A 23,271-nucleotide genomic window follows, 5' to 3' on the forward strand; every position below is an offset into this window, starting at 1 on the left:
TATAAAGTGTCGGGGGAGCTGAGCCGAAGGCAAAGGAACAAAAGGGAGATCGAGATCCGGCGAAAGCAACGCGGGAAGGGCCGGGGGATGGATAAATTCAAGGCTGCGCTTGTGCTGGCTGGGGTAGGGGATGCTCTCGGTTATCGCAATTTTTCCCGAGAGAACAATGCCTTAGGTGCAAAAATCCAGCAGGAGCTGAAGGAAATCGGAGGGCTGGAGAACCTGGTGCTCTCTCCCGACAAGTGGCCAGTAAGTGACAACACGCTCATGCACATGGCTACAGCAGAGGCTGTCATCACAGGTGGGTACGACGGGACTAGCGAACGCAGTCTGGAAAGGAACAAAACTGTCGAGCTGCTGCGTTTCTTAGAGTAAGCCTGAGTGCTGAGGAAGTCATGAGAAAGCGTGTCAGAAACGCGGCTTGTGTGAATGATGATGTGCATTAGCTTGTCTCCTCCACGAGCGTAATCTTGCGACCGTCACACGAACTGGGGAGTTTTGATTTCTTGAGTGTGGAGGGGCTCTCCCTATATTTTCCCCAGGTTTATACAGTTGGTTAAAGTTTAAAGACTAAAATACCGCATCTCCAGCATAACAAAAATAATTGCTGAGTAGATTATCCGTACGCTGGAATATGTCAGGGAGTAATACAGCCACTAAAAATTCTTCTGTAAAAGATAAGAGCTCTTCTAAGCGCGTTTTTAACACGCTTGTGTCCAGAACTCCCAGCTGGAGTAGAATCACCTTAATAACCCTTTCAGGCTAAAATCACTAGCCCTGTCTCCTCTTTGCCGCCCCTCAGGCAAAGGCCAGAAAAGGAACAATTTGCATTATAAGAAGAGCTCTGTGCCTTTAGTCCAAAAAATATTCAAACATTCTGTGCTTTAATAATAAAGTCTATCAGAATAGTGGAAGTTATTAATATATGTCTTCTAAAATCACGATCGTTTGAGAGACAACATTTGTTTTTTCTTAAGGTAGGAATAGCCTTTTGTAAGATACAACGATATTTGTATCAACACCCTGCCCACCGAACTAGAGCTTTCTGAGACTGTCAAGATCGCCATCAAAGTACACCAGAAGACAGTGACCATTCAGCAATATTTTGCCTCTTCAGAATGAATCCATTTTTTTAACCTCTGTAAAAATATTCCAGATTTTTCTTAAACTGTGTAGCACTGGGTAACTAGCACTAGCAGAAGCTCACAGCGTAGCTAAGTATCCTTCACGTCAATGAAATTTCACTTGTGCTTCTGTCTCACCGCTTTATCTGCCTGCTTCCAATCTGCGCTAAATTTAGTACACAGAGATCAGTTGAAGGGTGCGTTGGACACTTCATGCTTGGCTGTTAGCTAACCCGTGGTTTAAGGGGTAGCTAATACACTAAAGATAAGGGCAAGATGTCAGCCTATCAAGAAAAAAGATGACTAACGTATTTCTGAATATAGGCTATGATTAAATATGTATCATATGTTTCTTGCTTATTGAACTCTCTAAACCCATAACTTCTGGGTAATCAAGCCAGTTAGACTAACGGTAAAATAAAAACTCTTATTTCTTAAATATAGCAGGAGTACTGTGGCTCTAAAGAAAAAAAGTCTCCGCTATAATTCCCATCAGCTGTGTTTGTCCTACACCCTCATTTCTTTGGCCTGATCGGACAAGCTTTTTAAAAAGGTGCTTTCATGGGCTGGTGAGAAAGCAGCAAGCTGGTGTAGGGGATGTTAGTAAGAAATCTTCACTTCATAGTAACGTTGATGAATGGGGGAAAGCGAGCCCTTCTCTCTGCCTCTCACAAGGGAAACAGAACCGTTCCTGCCCGCAGCAGTGTCCCCTCCTGGCAAGGGGAACGCAAAAAAGCCACTGGACTTGCTCGCGGGCCAGCCTGCGTGCCAGATCACCCAAGTCAACAGAGAGCAGCGAAAGAAGGTGAAGGTGGGTCCATCAGGCTGCCGGCGGCTGCCGCCGGCCCTGGGCCCTGCCTCCCTCGCGCGGCGGGGAGCCCTCGCTGCCACGGTGCTGAGATTTTAAAGAATATATTGGGTGTCTGGAATATTACCAGCCAAAAAAGAAAAAAAAAAAAAAAAAAAAGAGGGTGAATAAGCAATAAAAATATTCCTGTCCCTCACTGCGCCAGCTCCCCACATGTCCCGTTCACCCGGCTGGCTGCCCTCCGGCAGCATCCCGGGGTGCATACCTCCGGGTACACGGGCAAGTTTGCAGGCTGGGTCGGACGTGCCCAGGGCTTAGGCTCAGCGTCAAGACCCATCGCCAAGGCACCGACCCCCCGGGCAGCTCCCAGCCTGAGGCTGCGGCAGCAGCCAAACGTGAGGTGGAGGTTTGCAGGGAGGACGAAGGCAATTCTCAGCTGGGGAGGTGATTTCGGCTAGCGCTTCGCCGGCCGCGTGGAGGGCGTCCCGGGAGGGTCATGGCCAGGAGCAGCGGGGACTGCGGGCGCTGCTGCAGACTGCGCTGGCGCTCCCCAAATCCACCGTGTGTAGAGACTGAAAGTTTGATCCCACAGTGAAGGGTAAACGAAACATCTGCTTCAGTAGGAATCTGTCCCGTAAAGGAGGAACAAAACCAGCATCGTCGAAAGCAGGGGAACTACCCCTGCAACGAGGAAAGCCTTTTCCTCTCCCACTTAAACACGGGTCTAAAAAAAATAAGGGTTCGTTTCTGAAGAAGGCGTCTGTCGTATGGACTTGACGGCCGAGGCGGGAGCCGTGGTGGGCTCGGGCCGCGCGGAGCTGCTGGACCACAGGGACTCTGGCTCTGGGGATGAGGCTTCTGCAGAAGCTGCCGGGCGGTAAATCCTGCTCCTGGCTCCCAGCCGGATAAACTGACACCTGATTCCTAAATCTGAAAAGAGTCGGCAGCTTGAAAGTATCTTGTTGCTCTAGGATTGTGTGTGGGGTGGCCAGCATAACGGAGAGGGTACTTTTTTATGTGAAAGGAGGGGAATCTTGGTTTTACCAGGGATGGTCTTTATTCACCTGTCTGCCTGACTGGTACTTTTGAGCGGCTCTGGCTTGCAGGGCTCCAAACTTTCTCTTAAATTAAACCTCTCCTGCGGATTTCAAGAAACCACCGATCTTTGACAAAATGAAGATATTTTTAGAACTTCCCCTGCTGTGTCATTCGATCTGTGAGTCAAACCAACTATTAAACAGGGTTTCTCGAAGTACATAGAAAAGATTTAAATGGACAAATCCCGACGGCCTCCGCAGTTCCCACTGGTTACACAAGTGTAATAGATGCCGATGGAAGCTCTTCCTCGGCAAGAGCTGAGGGCAGGGCTCTTCAAGCCCAACTACAGGCAGCAGCCGCCGAGAGAAGCCACTATACTGAAGGAACCGTGTCTGTTTAAGCGGGGAAAGGTTCCTCCTTAGGCAAGGCTGCAGGCCTTAGTAAAAATAATCAATAAAGAGATGCGGCTAGTGAACCGATTCCAGAAAGAAATTTATCTGCTGGAAATGCTACAGACTGTGGGGATTTACTACTCTTACTGATCTTTATAATCATTTTTATAAAGGCTCCCTGTTCTGGTTCCTGTACTGACATAATATGTAGGGATCCCTGCATGAAAGACCTGCAGATATCAGCTAAAATAAATATAAAATACAGATTCAAAAATAAGGACACTAGTCTGCTTGTGTGTTTAAACGTACATACATACCTCTCTAAAATAATTGATGGTAATTTAAAAAAAAAAAAAAAAGCTTTCATTGTCACATTGGATTCGTGTCTGCGAACGACGGCAAAAGCCGGGCCAGGCACAGCTGGCTTCGTGCGCCCACGCGGTCCCCACGGCCGCAGCCCACTCCCCTTACAGCTGGGCTCCGCTGCAAGCGCTTCACACCACGGAGCCGAAATAAAGCCCCTGAGCAGCTACTGCTGACCAACAGAATGCCTTCAACTTTCTGATTACAGGCGTTCAAAGCGGAAAGGAAAGCAGGAAAACATGAGAACAGAGGGAGGAGGCTGTTCTCCCTCCAGCCCGCTCTCGTGGTGGGTACAAACGTGTTGGCAGCGGCACCAGAAGCGCGACGCGGTGCATTGGAAGTGGAAATAGGAACATTTCTTAAATGCACAGTGAGCTCGCTCGTTTGTGTTCAGTGCTCTCTCGCTCTTCTGCCTTCACGTAGCAACCTCCTCTTCCCTCCTCCGAGCAGATTACTGGTGTTTAGAAGACCTGTACCGGGAGCTGGTAAAACGCTACGTGGATGCTGTCGACAAGCTCTCGGGGAGGCGGCCAGACCCCGCTACCATCGAAGGCTGCAGGGAACTGAAACCAGACAACTACCTTCTCGCTTGGCACACGCCGTTCAATGAAAAGGGTACGGTACCCCCGTCCGTTTATAGATCCTGGCCTGAATAATGCATGCTCTCAGCGTTTGTGGCTGTAGGGAAATAGTTTCCTTTTCCCCCCCGACATCAAAGGCTACTACCCCCGACACGTTTCCATGTTTGCCTGAGGATGGCAAGTGATCTGCCAGGAATTCCTTCTGTAGGGCACTATGTCCTCTCGTAAACGAACCCTTCCCTCTTTAACATCTATTTAAAGAGACTTTGTTCTTGGCTCTGTGCCTCTGGGTCCAGATCTTTGTCCTTGAGTTTAATGGTTATTTTAAGAAATTGGTTATTAACCAATTTCTTAACCGTTTAAGAAAATGGTTATTTTAAGAGATATGTTCTGCCATTTTTCGAAAGTTTAAGTGATTGTAGTCTTGGATCTTTTCAGCGACGGCAGATCTGAATCCAGAAGCCGGGACTGTGAAATGCTCTATGCATCTATGTGTTCGCTGTAGGGAAGGCAGGGACTTTTCTCCAGGTGGATGCCCTGATAACAACTGTGACTGTCTGTCTGAAAATCCCCACTGTGCTCAGCCCTGTTTCCCTAGCCGTGACCCTCTCTTTCTTTATGATAGTTTTGTTTCCTGATGCGTTGAATTTCTACTTCAATAACAAGCACGCAGCTATGGGCGCACACGTACGTACATATACATACAACGCAATTAATCTCCAAAGCCTCTAGAGACACCACACCATCCGAGGATGTAGACCTGGACCGCCACAAGGTGATGGCAGCTCACACAGACGTCGCGCTGTGTCGGTGCGACGCTCTACCACCGCAGCACGTATCGGCACCGCTCAACAGCACTGCTTATTGATGCAACGCTGTGGCAGAAACCCGGTGGCACAAGGCCATGGCTATTTCTGGGTCTCTGCAGTCAGTTTTCTCCGACACAGAAAGCATCCCTTACTCGGCCCCCGCCCCTCACAACAGCTGCTGGGGGGGAAAAGGATCCCCTCCCTGTGTATTCTGCCCACCCTGCTATTAGCCAGGCAGATCTGACAGAGTGCCCCTTTGGCAGTTGTTGTATGTTTTCTAATTGACAACGAGTATAAAATTTGGTCAAAATAATTGTGGGAGCTGATGGTGGTCCCGAGCAGCTCCTGACTCCTCCAGCAGTGGATCGTGGCTGTTTCCCAGCCCATTGCTGTGTTGGAGCCACATCTTTTCTTTTAGCCTTCCTCCTCCCCAGCTCTCCGTGACGACCTGTTTGCTCTTGGGATACTCTGGGCTAGAATGTGCTAAAATTGATTCCTGCCTTGAGTCCTGGCAGCTAAAACCTTCCTTCTCTATCTGGTCTGACAAATATCATCCTGAACATCTCAAGAAGCCTTTTTTCACCATGAGAGCAAAAGAACCAGTGACCTGAGGTGGAGATGTTCAGCCTACCATGGGACCTGACACTGTGTCGTCGTTTAACCCCAGCCAGCAACTAAGCCCCAGGCAGCTGCTCGCTCGCTCCCCCCACGGTGGGACAGGGAAGAGAATCAGAAGAGTAAAAGTGGGAAAAATCATGGTTTGAGATAAAGACAGTTTAACAGGTAAAGGAAAAGCTGCGCACAAAAGCAAAGCAAAACAAGGAATTCATTCACCATTCCCCATGGGCAGGCAGGGGTTCAGCCATCTCCAGGGAAGCAGGGCTCCGTCATGTGTAACAGTTACTTGGGAAGACAGACACCATAACTCCGAACGTCCGCCCTGCTTCTTTCTTCTTCCCCCAGCTTTATATACTCAGCGTGACATCATATGCTATGGAATGTCCCTTTGGTCAGTTGGGGTCAGCTGTCCCGGCTGTGTCCTCTCACAACTTCTTGTGCACCCTCGACCTCCTTGCTGGTGGGATGGGGCGGGAAGCAGAAGAGGCCTTGACTCTGTGTAAGCACTGCTCAGCAATAATGAAAACATCTCTGTATTATCAACACTGTTTTCAGCACAAATCAAAAATATAGCCCCATACTAGCTACTACGAAGAAAATTAACTCTGCCCCAGCCAAAACCAGCACACACTGCTATGGACATAATTAACTTTTTAATTGAGTTTTCACAGATTTCTTCTCAGGGCAAAAACATTCCATGGGCGTTGAATGCTTAGCAGTCAGGTGATGTCTTGGATGGGCTGGAACCCAAATGCTGTTTTCCTGTGGTCATTTTACTTTATCTCACTTCTAGCAAGAATTCATGTCACAGCCTTCATGGACCAGTGAAATCGTAGCTTAGGTAATTTTGCATTGCTTATATGAAGCTCCTCTTCTCAAATTCATGTGGGCATCGTCAGCACACTGAGTTCTTAAGTCAAACTTCCCTGTGTGTTTCTTTGCCACCTCATGTTGTGCTTATTACCACAATCAGTGCAGGGGTACCTGGATTGCATTAAAGGCTGGTGAGATGCCTGTGACTGCCAGAAGACCTGCCGAAGGCTGTCTAACACCTTCCACTTTAAGGCTGCTGCATCCAAGCAGGTCGTTATTTGCAGCTACTGGAGTGGCTGTGGGGCTTCCTAGTAGCACTTGAGAACAGTGCCTTTGTGCTGGTGGCATTGCTAGAGGAGCAAGAGCAAAAAGCGTGAGTTAAATGCAGAAAGTTGGGGAGCAAAAATGAAGAGGAGGATAAGCCACAGTGGGACAGCAGATAAAGGGGCCAGGCTCCGAGCTGTCATGCAGAACGGTCTGTAGTTACGAAAGACACATCGTCTTCAGGGCTTAGCAGCCGTTAAGCTGACCTTTATTATTCTACAGATGTAGAGTGAAGAAAAGCACACTGAGGTATTACATACTAAAAGAGAACAATGTCGTGCATGAATGAACATGATGTAACAAGTGTCAACATGGCTTTTGTGAAGAGAAGTCACGCCTCAGAAATCTATTAGAAAGCTCATGAAGTAACCAAGAAACAGGAGGAAAAGGGAGACACCGTGAAGATGGTCTGTTAGGATTTCCAAAAGACATTCAACAAGGTCCCTCACCAAAGGCACTAAGTGATGAGGCACTAAGTTGCTACAGAATGACAGAAAGATTCTCCTGAGGATAGACAACCGGTGAAAAGAGAGTAAATAAAGAGCAGGAGATGGCAGTCTCTCTTCTCCAGAGAGAAGAAGGTATCTGTGTTGGACCTGTGCTGTTCAACATGTCCACAAACTATCTGGAAATACAAGTGCATAGTGGGTCAACAATGTCAAAGATAGTATGATGCAGAGTTGTGGAAGATGCTTACAACGATGAATAACTGTGTGGCACAGCAGCAGAACCAAATACAATGCAGAAAAATGAAAAGTCATACGTGAGGGGGGGAAATCCTAATTTTACATACATAATTGCAGTAGCTGATTCAGTTACCCTTCAGGGAAGGCACCATGGAACCATAGCAGTTCTACAAGAACATCGCTTCAGTGCTCAGTAAGAGCCAGAAAGCAAATAGACTGTTAGAAATGACTGGGAAAGGGACGGAGAACAAAACATAAAACATGTTTGTGCCACTGTACAAATCCATAGCTGCTGTTCTTTGATTACTGTATAAAATCTGGTTCTTCCCTCCCCTCAAACGGATGTAAGAGAACTAGAAAGGATATGAGGAAGGATGGTTGGATTAGTAAAACACTGCTTCCGTAGGCTGTGATGTCTGAGACAGTAAGGTAGAGGGTGTAAAATCATAGATAGCTTGGAGAACATGAACAGGGACAGAGAAAACTCACTGTCTCCTCCAGCACATGAATAAAGGACTTCAAACGAAACTGGCAGGTCATGAGTTCAAAGCGAGCAAAAGGAAGGACTTGTTCACACAACGAATTAAGCTGCACAACTATTTCCATGTGAGTTCAAAAAAGAGCTGGGAAAATTCACCCAAGGGAAACCCTTCAAGGATTATTAAGCAGAAAGACGAATAGCCAGCTGCCTCCTGGATCAAGGAGGCAAATTGTCAGCAGCTTAGTTAGTACAAAGGGGTAGTGTCATCGTACTTTTCTTTTACTCTTTGTTAAGTATCCTATCCACTGGCCACTGTCAGACATGATAAGTTAGGTCAACCTTTGGTCCGATCGTGGAGGACAGCCCTTATGTTCTTACACATGTGTCACTCTCACCCATTGCTTGGGCTGGTCGCACTGTCCCTTACTGCCTTGAATCAGATGGTAGGCACTGAGACGTGGGGGCTAACAGCTGCTAATCACCTGAAGGCCTGTCTAGGCTTAATGTTACTCATGTGATGGAATTACCAAGTTTGCTTGTCTAATTCTGCAGAAGGTTTTAATATGACTTCTTAGGCTGGAGAAACACAAGGCAGTTGCAAAGACCAGAAACTTCAGACCAGCAGTAAGATTACTGTAGCGCATCCTCCAGTTTGGATATACTGGGAGATGTTATTTAATTAGCAGCTCTGTGTAGCACAACACCCTTCCCTGCTCTTGGATAACCATCATGGACACACTGTGTCCTTTGAAGGAGCCAGGATTGCACAGTGAATAAGATTCCCATCTGCTGCTTTATGGCTTTATGCTTTTTATGGCTTTATGGCAGCAGATGGTTTAATGAAGAGCTTGGTCCTGCAAGCAGGAGAAGGTATGTTCTCCCCGCTAAGCTGACTGGTGCTCTGGAAGACTGTATTTCCTTCCTGACTTTTCCTTGTGGTTTGTTTGTGATCTGTGGGATAGGCAGACAGTTTTATCTGCTCCTGGCTCCTTAATAACCAGGCACTACAGCTGCAGCGTATGTGAGGCACAGGAGCAAACACACCATTTGCAGGACAAGTATCCAGCCTTTTCATCAGGAGCAGTGGCCAAAGGTGTTCTGGAGAGGATCCCTTTCACTGTTGTAAGGAAGGCTAGCAAGGGATGAGGAAGCAAGCTCTGAACTTGCAGGAAATAAAATGGTATTTTGCAAAGCCTTTCATGTCACATTTATCAGGTGTTTGGACTTTTTTGGAAGAGTTATTGCATGCAAAATTTGCACATCAGACTGAGGAGGAAGCTAACATAATTAGATCACCTAACCAGGGTGCTCACTCAGGATAACTGCTCTCCAGGGAGAAGAGCTCTTCTCTCAAGAGAGAAATTCAGATCCTAGTTGGTCTGTATTACACCTGGAGATGCCAATGGGTGGCTTATTTTAGTTTGGCTCAGACTTCAGTTTGGCTTGAAGTACATCTCCCTGCCATTCCCACCACCACACTTTGATCACACTCGTGATCTTAGGACACCTGAGTTGGAGCTGCTTGGGGTGACACTAAATGGCAAGCAGTGCTCCAAGGGAGCCTGTGCACCCACAGCGGGCACAGCCCAGGGCTCTTCTCGGGACAGGTGACTAAAAGCCCTGACCCTGGCTCCTTGGCATTTGCTGCTTCAGTCCACTCTGGCCCATGAATTACTCCTGCTATGCCATCGTACCACCTAATGGAGACACAGCCTTTCTCCACACCAGCTATCTGGGAAAGACGGGGAGACTGTGCTCCTAACGCAGGTTCCACAGAGGCTAAAATTAGGTGGCATAAATATGCCCCTTATCTTCCAGAGCCCAAGTAGAGAAATGCTGATTGCTCTCAGCTATACCCAAGGTCACCGGGAAGTGTGACTGAGCAAAGACAGTGCTGAAAAATGTCAAGTACTTTGAAAAATCGAACCCTATCCATCACAGGGTGGGTGCCTGCAATGAGTTAATTCTTTTTTGGGCATTGGCTCACCAGCTGAAAAGAGGAGATAATCACCTTGCTGGTGCCTTGTGAAGATAAGCTCATTAAAACTTCTGTGGGATCCTGATATTACTCTGATAAGTATTGCAGAGAAACTCATTAGTGAATTTAACTCTCCATTCAATGAAGTGTTTAAAAGACAAACACCTGGGATCATGCACTCAATGCTGAGGATTGAAAGACATTCTGAATTAGCTATTCAATAACTAAACTTTGCGCTGCGTGAAGCAGAAATTCCCAGGACCAAGCTCAGGTGGGTGCAGGCTGTAGCATAATGAGCGTGCACACAAGCACTAATTTCGGGTCGCGCAGGAAACCTCAGTTCTGACATTGCCTAACTTTGGAAGATTTGGCTCCGTAGCCTTTATTTTCTTTTTTGGATATATTATTTTTTTGTGTAGCAGAAACTATTTTGTGAACTACCAGAGGGGCTGTCTGGCATGCATTAAAATCGTAAGATCAACTGTGATACTCATACAAAGTGTTTTAATCCTATGCTTTCAGCATGAAGACTACTAAAATAAAGGTGTAGTAAAAGCCTATCTGTTTCTCAAACTTCTCTTTCTAGTGCGGGCACGTGGAGCAAGCAAAACAGCGGTGTCAGCCAAGAATAAGTAAAGATGGCACGAGAGTTTGAACCTAACAAGTGCCGTGAACAAGAGAGCACACTGCTTTCTGAACGCGCTATGCTCTTTGTAGCACTTGAGAATATTGGAATAAACCTGTAAAATCAGAATGACTGTGTAGAAGCAAAATTCCTCGCAAGAAAATGTCAAAAGTTCTAACTTACTTTGCATGCTAATTTCCTGTTCCCTGAGGAGTTCCCACACATGATTGGAATTAATAACATGTGCTTGTTTCACATTTTATCAAAATATTTGATTTGTCTCCCTTTAAATGCTTGGCATTATCTTTTTGCTTTAGGTTCTGGATTTGGAGCATCTACAAAAGCCATGTGTTTAGGGATGCGGTACTGGAAGCCGGAAAGGCTGGAGTCACTTATTGAAGTGAGCATTGAATGCGGACGAATGACTCACAACCATCCTACAGGTAATGTCCGCTGACGTATCGGCGTGCCGACATCCCTAAGGCTGCTTTTCCCTTCGGCGGGCACTAACACGGCTCCTGTGCATTCACCTGGTTAAACTGCTTCTGCTTTGCAGACTCCAAGGCCTTGGTTTGAATTTTGCTGGGATAGTATATACATGTATACATTACTTATATAAGCGTACATATTTGCCTATATGTTACACAAACAGCAACCTCAGGCACAGGACTTTTCTCTCCTAAAATCCCAATAACTTAAACACAACCCATCTTGCCCAAAGCATATTCATGTCATTTGCCCTGACCAAATTTTAAGATTCGTGGATGTCTAGATGAATTGCTGTTATCATGCAAGTTTATGGTTCAGAGGATAATAACATTTTTCTCTTGACAGGTTTTGTCGTATCTAATCACAGTAAGTAAAGGTAGAAAACCAAAAAATCTACCTCCATATACTTTAGGACACAATCCAAAATATTCTCTAAGCAAAACATAAGTAAATAGATTTAATGTTGTTTTGAATATTCTGGTATGTCATTCTGATAATTTTATGTTACGTAAGTTTGTATTCTGATAATTTTATGCTAAGTAAGTTTGTATTCATTCTGTCTGCTTTAAACAGCAATAAATAAAACCGTAATGAATGGTGACATGTTCAACACGCTCAGTGCTCTGAAGTAGTCAGAAAAGCCATCAGGATGGCATAAAATTAGAGGAAAAGAATTCAAAGCAAAGCGAAAATATCATTAAGCCAATATATAAAGGCCCTGGTGCATTAACAGCAGTAAGACTGCTTGCAGTTCTGGGTCTCCCACCTCAGAAAGGACTTACCAGAGCCAGAAAATGTCAGCAAGGAGCATCCAAGTCATCAAACGCCTTCCATACAAGGAGAAATTACATCCAGAAGGAGTTTTCATCTGAGAAAAGACTCTAGTGGCATGGCAGGGAGGCAGGGAGAAGAGGGGTGGAAGGGCCACCATGAACCTCACTACCACCCTGCAAGGTGCCAGGGAAGTGTCAGCTGTGATTCTCATAACTCAAAGATGGGGACAACCCAACTGACACGTCAGTCAGGACGGAAACAGACAGACGAGGGAAATACTTCCCCATGTCATGCGTAGTTAAGCCGCAGACCTCACTGCTACAGGCAGCTGCAAAGTCCACAGATGCGCCTGGGTTCAAAAGGAATCAGGCAAGTGGACGAGAAGGGCTGTCACTGTTAAAAGCAATCAAACTCTGTAATTAAAATTGCCCCTAAGCTAGTCCAGAAGCTCTGGGGAGTGGAGAAGCCAAACCAATTAGGCTCACTCTGTATTGGCATTATTTGCAGAGCCAGAAACATCAGCTGGGGCTTGCTTGCTTCCCCAGAGAGGGGCAGGAGGCTACGTGAGGGCTGCCGGGAGCAGGACAACGGCAGGGAGAGGGAGCTACCTGAAGAGCAGGGAGGAAGAGACTGCCAGCCCCCCAAAAACCTTCTGGGCATGTTGCAGCCTCCACCACCCTCTTCACCACCCGCTGCCCCCTGCTAGCCCTTTGCTTCACCCTCTAAACCCTCCACTGCCACCCTCACGCTGAATGTGACACTAAAGGGTCTACATGGCAGTTGGGTTAGATGCTGTCTATCTGAGTGAGGTCCTTTGAGCTGGCTCTACCTGGGTTTTTATTCTTTATGAAAGCATCTGCTGGATCCTGCGTTACATGTGCCTTTGGCCTGACCCAGTATCACAGGTCTTAGGCAGAAAGAATTAGCACTCATCTCATCTGGACTTGTAACCTCTTAAAATAATTTGGTTTTACCTTCAGCAAAACACACAAAGTTCATGCTTACCTCTATGCATGAGTGAATGCTTTTGGACCCGTGCACGGAGAGAAGCACACGCATCAATCCTTTGCTCACCTGGGGCTTGTTTAAATGACTGAGTTGATTTCTTAACCTTCTTTTGCACATTGCACTGGGTTGGTTTTATTGCCTTTGGCAGAATGCCAAGAGCACAAGCAAATATGAGAAACAAGCCCCTCTGTTTCTGATGCCATGGAAGTGTCGAGTGCCCGTCAACAGAAAGTTCATCTCAACTGTATTTGTATCCAAAGTGGAAGACCTAACTAGGCAGGCAGGCAGGCATCGTGTCTTACCTGGACAGTTGCTCCGTTCCACTAAGGGGACATGGGCTTTTACCCTTAGAGGAAAGAAGCAGTTGTCCAAGACAGACACGGACTTGTCCCCTTAGAGTAAAATGAACCAGAAATAAATGTTCGATCTAGCAACTACAGCCCCTGGGCTGGATGACTCAGTAAGCAAGGTGATATAGCTTGTAATCGAATCGCTTTGCACAAGTCAATTATTTCATGTGACTTCAGTTATAAGATTTTCAGTATCACATTAGTGGATGATGTTTATTTTGGACACCTACCTCAATTTCTGTCATGTTACACCACTGAGAACAGAAGCTCCCTTCTATGTAAAATAAGTTGTAAACCAACAGGCAACGCACATTAGCCAAGAATCTCAACATGCCATGAGCCAGCCTGCAAACAGGCGGAGACAGGTTATGTGCATTCGTTAATCTACCCGGCAGCCGCGAGACACTCCACTAATGATTTTATGAAGGACGTGACAAGGATGGCAAGAGCACAGGCTGTGCGTTGCTAATCATTGTTACCTATGAATTCCAGGCTTTCTAGGGTCCCTATGCACAGCTCTCTTTGTGGCGTATGCAATACAAGGGAAACCCCTTGTGCAGTGGGGAAGACAGATGATGAAGGTTGTGCCGATGGCTGAAGAATACTGCAAGAAGACCATTCGCCACATGGCAGGTAAAGTGTCTGAATCAAACGAGCTGTTTTCTTAAAACTACGTTTAGCTGGAAAGACGCTGGAGAAACGTCACTCCTCAGCCTCTCCGTTTTGCTGCTTCCCCTGCCCCGTCCCGTCTCCACCATCTCCCAGGCTGTCCTCTCCTGCTTCCTCTGCTCAGACTGTAGGTTCTTCCCAGGTGGTGCCACCTTCTTCTTCTGCCGTCTGTTAGCTGCCTGGTATCTTGGTGGCAAAAATACGAAGAGAAATAGCAGTGATAATGCCCTACTGCAGTTTTATTTTTAGGAAGTCTTCAAAGTTTTCTGGGCAGGGGGAGGGAGGAAATGATATTTAGCAGGTTATTAGGCAAACTGACTGCTGAGCTATGAATTATTCAGCTCTCTTCCATCAATTCGCACAGTCCAATATTTTCCATAAGAAAACTCACTGACATTCCTCATTTTGCCAGGAAAAGTTCACCTGCAGATGCCTCCTGACCAAGAGTTAGCTTTTGACCACAAATTCAGATTTGACTCCTTGCTTTTCTGAACAAATGTGTAAGATACAACCTGTTCTATCCTTGTTTTAAAACAACGAATACAACTATTGAAATTGATATTGCTACTTTACTATGTGATCTTCAGGGCAAAGGTATTTTAGTCCCCTCTTGCCAGGGAGTGATGCGTTTGTAACGATGAGACCTGCCGTGGACAGACGAGTATCATAACATTAAAACATTGAGGAAAGAGGTTTTTCTGTTAATCTCAAGGGGCAGCTGTTGAGAAAGATTGAATTCCATGGAAATCTTTACTCAAGAGCACTCAGAAATGAAGATTTAACCGGGAAGGAAAGCTGCTGCTTTAAAAATCTGCAAGGAGCACCAGGGAGCCTTTGTGAAAGACCCCACGTTTTTCGCCTGCGCCTCATTGCGCACCAGGATTTTTTTAGCCGAGACCTATGAGGAGCAGGTGCAGGATTAGTGTGAGCGAGCTCCTCTCTGAACGGCTTCGCAGCAGGTCCCTGTCACTCCACCCGAGCAGGACCTCTCGGTGTGGAGGTATGCGTGTTGGACTCCTGAGGCACGCTCTCCGGCGAGTGCCCATATTGTTGAGCTTCGTCCTATTTTGGTAGCGGGAAAAGTCTCCTGCATTAAAGTCAAGCTCCTTGGCTGGTGAGACCCACTGCGAAGCAATCCTGCCAAACAGACTCCTCCAGTTCTAGAAAACTCTTTTTTAGCTGCGTTATTCCCCGTGGATGACAAACGTGGCGCTCAGTCGCAGAGGGCTTGACTCAACACCTCTCTCTGACGTTCAGTGGCAATTAGTTGCCAGATAGTCCCATGGACCTGAAGGTGACCGTCGTCTCAGGCTGGGCTTGAGGGGTGGGGCAGAGCCTCGCTAGGGCTGGTGGGGTGGGATTTCTGACCATGCTACAGCCTGTCCATGCAAACAAAATCTCCTGCAACTGCCTGATCCCTTTGTTTCCAAGCCCGTGCATTGCAATAATCCCACTTGCTTGTTGAGTTGCTACATAGAAAAACATTCATTTTTGAGGCATTCATGTTTTATGGTCACGGGGGAAATCGGGGGAAAAAAAAAAAAACACACAGAAAGAAAGAAACCCATCAGGTCACCTGCATTTCTAAAAGCAATCTTGTAACCAGCTGCTGGAGTGAGTGTCAGTAGTTTACTTCAACCAACAACATTTTCTTTGTGTGACTTTTTTTTCCTCAAGATGCTCTCCTTGGCCTGATGGCCAAGAGTGCATTTTCACTCTAGTTTTTTCAATACCTCCATTTTTTTAGGGTTCTAATGAATTGTTTCCTTGTAATCAGGCAAAATTTGGGCGTGGACTCAGAAAAAGGGCAGCTGGGCATTCCCAGTCATGTAGAGCACATGGCTGAAGGTTCATTCCTGTCTGGGGATGGGGAACCGGCAACCTTGTGAAAGTATCAAGTCCTACAAGACCACTTAGATTTTTTTTACATGGACTTGAACCACTTTAAAGATCTTAATTGCCAAAGAAGGTCACGTGTATGACCTTTTAGGAAAAGAAGCAAAATTAGATTATGTTCTTCAGAGAAATGGTTTGGTTGTGTGCATGCTCCTTAGCCACTTGCAGCACAGAACTGCAGAGACAGGGAAAAAGTGGCAATGCTCAATTTTATTTTAAACCGTACACCAATAGTTCCATATTGAGTTGCCTGTTTGCCTTGGCGTATTTAGCCATCTGGTCCATCACACTGATTTCTAATTCCTTACCCCCATCAACTTCCCAAGTAGGGTTTCACTCAGGCCTCAGTTCTGCAGACTAGTGCATGTATATGTGCTTAACAGGTCAGCATGGCTTACGTGCCTTTTTAAGCCTTTATAAAAAGGTTGAACCAGAGCACTGACTTGAAAATAAACTGAATTTAACAAGATTATTCACACTCACAATCATAGAATAATTTAGGTTGCAAAAGGACCTTTAAGATTGTTGAGTTCAGCCGTTAACCTAGCATTACCAAGTCCACCACTAAACCATGTCCTTAAGCACCACATCTACACATCTTTTAAATGCGTCCAGGGATGGTGACTCAACCACCTCCCTGGGCAGCCTCTTCCAATGCTTGAAAACCCTTTCAGTAAAGAAATCTTTCTTAACATCCAATCTAAACCTCCCTGGCACAACCTGAGGCCATTTCCCCTCATCCTATCACTGGTTACTTGGGAGAAGAGACCAACACCCACCTCACCACAACCCCCTTTCAGGTAGTTGTAGAGAGCGATAAGGTCTCCCCTCAGCCTCCTCTTCTCCAGACTGAACAACCCCAGTTCCCTCAGCCGCTCCTCATAAGACTTGTGCTCCAGACCCCTCATCAGCTTCTTTGCCCTTCTCTGGACACAATCCAGCACCTCAACATCCTTCTTGTAGTGTGGGGCCCAAAACTGAACACAGGATTCATGGTGCGGCCTCACCAGTGCCGAGTACAGGGGCACGATCGCTTCCCTACTCCTGCTGGCCACACTAGCTCTGACACAGGCCAGGACGCTGTTGGCCTTCTTGGTCACCTGGGACAATGTTAAGCATGATTAGAGGTGTCTTCCTAAAAGTGACAGAAAAAGGAGAAAGACCTATGGTTATTAAAAAAGACTTATTTCTATGGGCACAGATAGCAGATGTGTGTGTAATTTATCCCTTTTACTACATTTGATACATATTATATGCAAATGGAAATTTTGTCCTTTCCTATCTGCTTTTTCCTGAAAGATCACACAGAAATATAGTGAGAACAGAACAGAAATACTGGAGAAATTATGTGATTAAAAACTGAGAACTGAGGTAGGAAGCAATTTGTATTTAGGATGTGTAAGCATTTTTAAATATTCTTTAATCATAGTAAGGAAATACAAAAATTGGCATACAAATTTTTTGCTCTCTTTTTGTTGGCTCTTATCTTTTCCTTGGAGTGTTCTTCAGTAAGTTCTCTAAAAATCTCATCTTGATGTATCTTAATGTAATTTTGATGTGACATAAAAATAGCACAAGATTCTCAAAATATTTCCTTCTTTCACATCTTCTGTTTCCAGTTAGATTCCCCATTCCATATTAAAATGCATACTTAGTACATGTGCCTGGTTAATGTACGTTATTGCAAAATACCTAGTTTTTCATGTCACTAAATAATGTCATTTTCTTTAAAATTCGTTAAAGTAGAACTGAAAATATTGCTGAAATTAAGTACCACATCATTCATTTCTTTTGCATTCAGAATATCAGGAGCACTGGTTTTACTTCGAAGCCAAGTGGCAGTTTTATCTGGAGGAGAGAGAAATCAATGAGGAAAATCAGAATAAACCTGTCTTTCCGGACAACTATGACGCAGAGGAGAGAGAGAAGGTAACTGCAACTTCAGAAAGCACTTGGAAAGGCTCCGAACTGAGAGGGGTATTTTATAACCTAGAGACACACCAATGTTTTTCAACTGTTTCGAGTGCCAGAGCAGTCAGGAAGCCTTAATTTTTTTCTACATTTTCAAGAAAGGAAAAAACAACTCCCATCCTTGGCTCAGGTATGCGTTAGCGTAAAAAAAAAAAGCAGTTGCCACCGGTCCTGGGGCTGCTGCAGTGGGAGGAAACAGTGCAGAGGGGCCGACTTAGTGGTTAGAAGTGTTGATGCCCAGAGCGGGTACAAAACATAAGCCACAGCTATTTGGGGGTGGAAAAGGCAAACGTCTCAGCGGGGGCTCTCGTTAAAGCCTGAGTCCCACAGAAATCGCCCCGGGTACTAGGAGCTGGACTTGGTTATGGCCCTTCGAAGAGAAGACAGCCGTCCTAAGGGTTTCTCTGCCAAGGCAGGCTGTGCCCAGGCTAGTTTTAAGTGTCGTGAGAGATGGTGTTTCACCACGTCTCATGGGATACTATTTTACAGCGTACATGATCCTTCCTTTGCCTCATGACTTCTGGTCATATCTTCTTAACTCAGGAGAAATAATGTGTCTTCTTGCCTGGTGTTTACGGCTTTCTGATATGTGCTGGCACCTCTCAAAGCTCTCCACTTAGCAGCTAAGCAATAAGTATGTGGTTCTTGTCACCTTTTCCCATAAATCAATCCTTTTTTCCAGACTATTAAAGCACAGGTCTATTCTGAGAAGTCGCTTTGTATATTTTTAGGTGCTCATCTACACAGTGAAAAGTGCCCATGAAAGATAGGTTGACTGTGGATAATAAGAAATTGCTCACTTTAAACATAAAGAATAGATCTTCTTCCATTTTTTTTTTAATTAATTCAGTGCCATGAACTTGTTACTAGTTTTTTTTCCTTCCAGTTCTACTGGAGTCTTAGCAGCTCTTTAGGAGAGATTAAACCCAACAGTATTTCCCCATGATCATTTCAAGAGAGAACTGCTGAATTCCTAATGCAGAAACAAAATTTACCTTCATTACCCCAGCCCAACCAAGTTTGGCCTATTGAGCTATTTATTTTGATGCACAAGAAAAGGAAATGTTGCTTGACCCTCAAACCCCACCACCAGCCAGAGATCACAGCCCGACAGAAGTCAAGAGACTTTATTTGCTTATAAGCCGAGTGTGTTAATAGCCGTGGAAAGAATAAATGAGGAGAAGGTCACCATCCTGCCTGCCTTTTTCCCAGGAGGGCTTTCCTTTTAACTCCCTCCAAGCTATCTTGCCACTTGTGTCCGGAGGTAGAGCCGACTGCCTTTCTACAGGCAATGAATAAAGCGCCAACATCGGGCACCACTCTTGCTGACAGGCCACTGCAGGCGTGCTCCTGCTCGGCCAGGCGCACCTCTCCGCCGGCACATACCAGCTGCAGCTGTGAAACTGAAGCCCTCAAATGTGGCTTGGATTGACCTGAGTACGCTGCAGAGGCAATTTCCCTCTGTAAAAAGAATTACACCTCGAAATGCTAAGCAGCGAAGACCCCATTCTGCATAAGCAGGTATACAGCTTAAATTTTGAGAGAGTTAGAAATGTGGGAGTAAAAGATAAATTACCCCTTCTTGGATGTATAAATACAAGATGAGTCAATGTAGGACAAATAATTTTCCAGTGATGCATGTTTGGAAGATGTTCGATACAGAGCGAACGGGCAGAAGCTGCGCTGCTGGATCAGGCTTGCAAATAACTCACTGGCCCCGCTTGCTCTCCTGGGCTGGACACGGCACGCAGCAAGATGGGAGAGGAACCAAACCAAAGTCACCCAGGCCAATTCCACTCCCAGGAGCTTGTCCCCTTAAGATGGAGTTGCCTAAACCAGCTCTGTGAAAGGGAATGGATGGAACATCCAACAAAAGGGATGGAAAAGAAGCGGTAGCCAGCAGCGGGTCGGCGCCCGGAGGGTGAGGAAGTCGGAGGCAGCTGTAATTTGTAATCCCTGACTGCAGGGGGTTAACAGCGAGGAGGGGACGTGTGAACTGCCTCCAGGGCTTGGCCGCAGCTCCCAGCCTTCAGCAGGAGGGAGCGGCTGTAGTCACCCAGCCCTTGGTCCTTGCCTGCCCGCCTCAGGGAAGCTGGGCTGGTGCCGCACCCCAGGGCTGCAGGAGGGCGCAGGGGTCGAAAGGAGGTTGCACTTTTGAAATGTTTGAGAAATGCTGCCTTGGTGCAGTCAAGTCCCTCCGGGCTCGGTCCCGAGGACAGCTATCCTTAGCGTGAAGTTGTTTCGGCGAAGCGGGTTGGCATCAGAGGTGTGCAGAGCACCAGCAAGCTGAAGGGCTAAACGGAGCGGCGCTCGAGCCGCGTGCCCGTGCACCCAAAATAGCACCTCGGCACCGAGTCCTCTTGCCTTTGGTCAAGGCAATATGACCAAATGGTCATTTGGTATGTGTCAATGCCGCTCCACCGGCACCCAAACGGCAGCAACGTGGCTGGAAAGCTTGCACGTGTCCGAGGAGAGCGTAAAGACGTAAATACTAGTTGCCAACTAACTTGTGGTTGGCAAAGGAAAAAAGAAAGCCGCGGCGTGAAGCTGTAGTCCAGCTCTGCCTTGTTCGACGTATATGCAGATAAACCACAACCGAGTGTGTGACGGCCGAGGTGAAAGCGAATGGACAGAAATGCAAATCTTTCAAAGGTGTTGCAGCAGCCAAGGGCCAGCCAAGCGGCAACGATTTAACTTACCATGATGTAACTTAAACTTCAGGAAATAAAGCTGCCCGTTTCCTTTAAAGGAAGGTGGTTTTTTTCTATAAACTTAACAGAGTTGAGTTCATTTGGGGATTTTGGGAAGGAAAATGTGAGTTCTGGATGTACCTCTTCTACAGAAAATCTGATTTTCCTTTGCAAACCTCGCTGTGGGCTTGCGATATTTTTTTCTTCTTTCTTCTCCCGAGGAAAAAATGTTTCTTGCATTTGCAAATTATTTTCCCTCCTGTCCAACAAATGCTTGTCGAAGTGGAGAGAAAAGGCTTGGCAATAAAGAGTCAGAGAAGGGGGCTTGAATTAACGTAGTCTGAAATTGAGCCCCTAAAGAAATTACTGAATCAGAACATTTTCAGCCGCCACGTAAAAATTGGCTAATTGAAATATTTGCTAACATGTGACAAGGGGAGCTGAGAATATTTCCAAGAGGCGGGAAGAGGACTGATAAAGTAAATCTTTAACAACCCTAGTTTTTTATATATTTATATTTAATAAGGAATTTCTGGGGTGTGAACTTGGAATCCATCTTGGTCTACTTTTTGGCGTTCTTGGCTTGCTTAAGTCAAGCCAAGAACTTGGTGTATTAAGCCAGGGCGCAGGCTTATACCCGCACCTCGGACATCACCCGGGCTGCCGCCGCCGCCGCCGCGCCAGCTCATCCCAGGCCGCAGGCAGCGGTGCAGGCGACGCAGCTGCCTGTTGCCCTTTCCGTGCCAGACAAGCTACTCCCGCCTAGCAGGGGAGAAGCCAACACCGGCGCAGCCGCGTGCCCCCACGTCCCCATGGCCAGCGCCCTAGCCTGACGCCGCCGTCTCTCCCGCAGACGTACAGGAGGTGGAGCTCTGAAGGCCGGGGGGGAAGACGAGGCCACGACGCCCCCATGATCGCCTACGACGCCTTGCTGGGCTGCGGCGGGGACTGGACGGAGCTCTGCAACCGCTCCATGTTCCACGGAGGTGAGGACCCCCGCTCCCTCACCGGGGCAGGAGACAGCCCTCCTGGCTGCTGGCTGCCGCTCTTGGCCAGTCCGCCGTGCCGCCCGCTATTCCTGCGCCCCCGGTTTTACACCCTAAAGCCCCTTTTTTTAAGTCCTTCCAGCACTTTAAAGGGGGCCTACAGGAAAGATGGGGACAGACGTTTTAGCAGGGCCTGTAGCAATAGGGCAAGGGGCAATGGTTTTAAACCAAAAGAGGGCAGATGCAGACTGCAGGCATAAGGAAGAGATGTTTCACAATGAGGATGGTGAACCACTGGCCCAGGTTGCCCAGAGAGGTGGTAGATGCCCCATCCCTGGCAACATTCCAGGTCAGGTTGGACGGGGCTCTGAGCAACCTGCTCTAGTTGAAGACGTCTCTGCTCACTGCAGGGGGCTTGGACTGGATGACCTTAAAAAGTACCTTCCAACCCAAACTATTCCATGATTCTATGGTTCTTGCAAGCGGCAGCTGCCATGCAAGCTGCTTACGGTGCTTTTCAAATGTTGCTCCATCTAAGTCTCACACTTTTGAGAGATGTATGAGAAGTAAATCCAATATGACTTAGTAAAGGGCTGGCATCTTCCCCCGCCAAAATGCTAAAGCCTTTGGCAATGCAACTTTTTAACTGCATGTAGTGAAACCAAAAGAGCTCACGGCCCCTCGCTGCAGAGCCAGGTAGGCACAAACCCTCGGGCACTGCAAGGAGCATCAGTGCCCCTCACCACGCTAGATGTTTTAAAGCATGTGCAATGCCATGCTGTGCTGTTAGCAAGGAAGGTACGCTCTCCAATCCAGGATGTTTGGCGTGTTGTGGGGACCCCTGCAACCGCTGTTCCCTCCTTTTTCCTAGCGAGGGCTGGCTGCTTGCAAAGGTTGTTGTGTTGGAGTGGATTTTCCCCAAACCAAATAAGCTGCTAGCCCAGGAGCGCACGCCGCAGAGGCGTCGCAGCATCCTTGCCTTGGCATCGCTCTCTGCCCTGAGCATCCCCACCTGGCACGGCCAGAGGCAGGACGTGGGGTGGCGCAAGCCTTTGGGACTGACCCAGCCTGTCCCACCGTGCTCCGTCGGCGGTGTAACATTTCCTCCCCTGTGCAGCGCGGCTCTTGGTTGCGTGTGCGAAGGTGGCTCTAAGAGACCATCGCACTTGTGCTTGCACTTGCAGGAGAAAGCGCGGCTACGGGGTCGATCGCCGGCTGCCTGTATGGCTTGGTGTACGGCCTGAGCAAGGTCCCCAAAGGCTTGTACCAGGACCTGGAGCAAAGGGAGAGGCTCGAGTACCTGGGCGAGAATCTTTACCGACTATCCATGGAGGAAAAGTAAAGCGGTTTCTGCCATTTTCTCTTTCTATAAAGACTATATCAAACCCTGTAGATAACTGACTGACGTTCATAGCGAAGGAATTAGCCGAGAGTTAAGTCTGAAAAGCTGTGTGTAGATCGTGTGCACGTGAAGATAGCTGAATTATTCAAGAATGATTAGATATTTACGGTCTTTGTGGTTTTTTTACAGATGTAGGAATTTCTGAGTATAAAGAGTGCTGCTTAAACCAGTGAGATAATCTCAAATGGAAAAAAATAAATAAAACCTTTTTTGATTTATTTCAGTCTAACTTGCTATAATACCACTTCCTAAACAGCTGTGACCAGCAATTACACATACAAAATTAATTTTCAGAACTAATGCTTTCCTGCAAAACTAATGGTAGTACCTACTTATGGGGATATTCTCTGTATATTTGACAATCCTTTCACCACTGCTGTTCCTCCTTGTTCTCAA

General features: G+C 46.7%; 1 protein-coding gene across 1 annotated transcript; it reads left to right on the plus strand.

The window, feature by feature from the left end:
* Positions 1-87: 87 nt before the first annotated feature.
* Positions 88-22,815, plus strand: ADPRHL1 (ADP-ribosylhydrolase like 1; the record flags this gene model as incomplete). The annotated part of the gene is made up of 7 exons (XM_082006498.1): positions 88-301; positions 4,176-4,340; positions 10,958-11,083; positions 13,754-13,894; positions 17,628-17,755; positions 21,341-21,473; positions 22,658-22,815. 7 exons carry the CDS (start codon positions 88-90, stop codon positions 22,813-22,815), a joined length of 1,065 nt encoding a protein of 354 aa, XP_081862624.1.
* Positions 22,816-23,271: the final 456 nt, after the last annotated feature.

The sequence above is a fragment of the Phaethon aethereus genome (assembly GCF_964289735.1).
Source record: "Phaethon aethereus genome assembly, chromosome: 1".
Taxonomy (NCBI): domain Eukaryota; kingdom Metazoa; phylum Chordata; class Aves; order Phaethontiformes; family Phaethontidae; genus Phaethon; species Phaethon aethereus.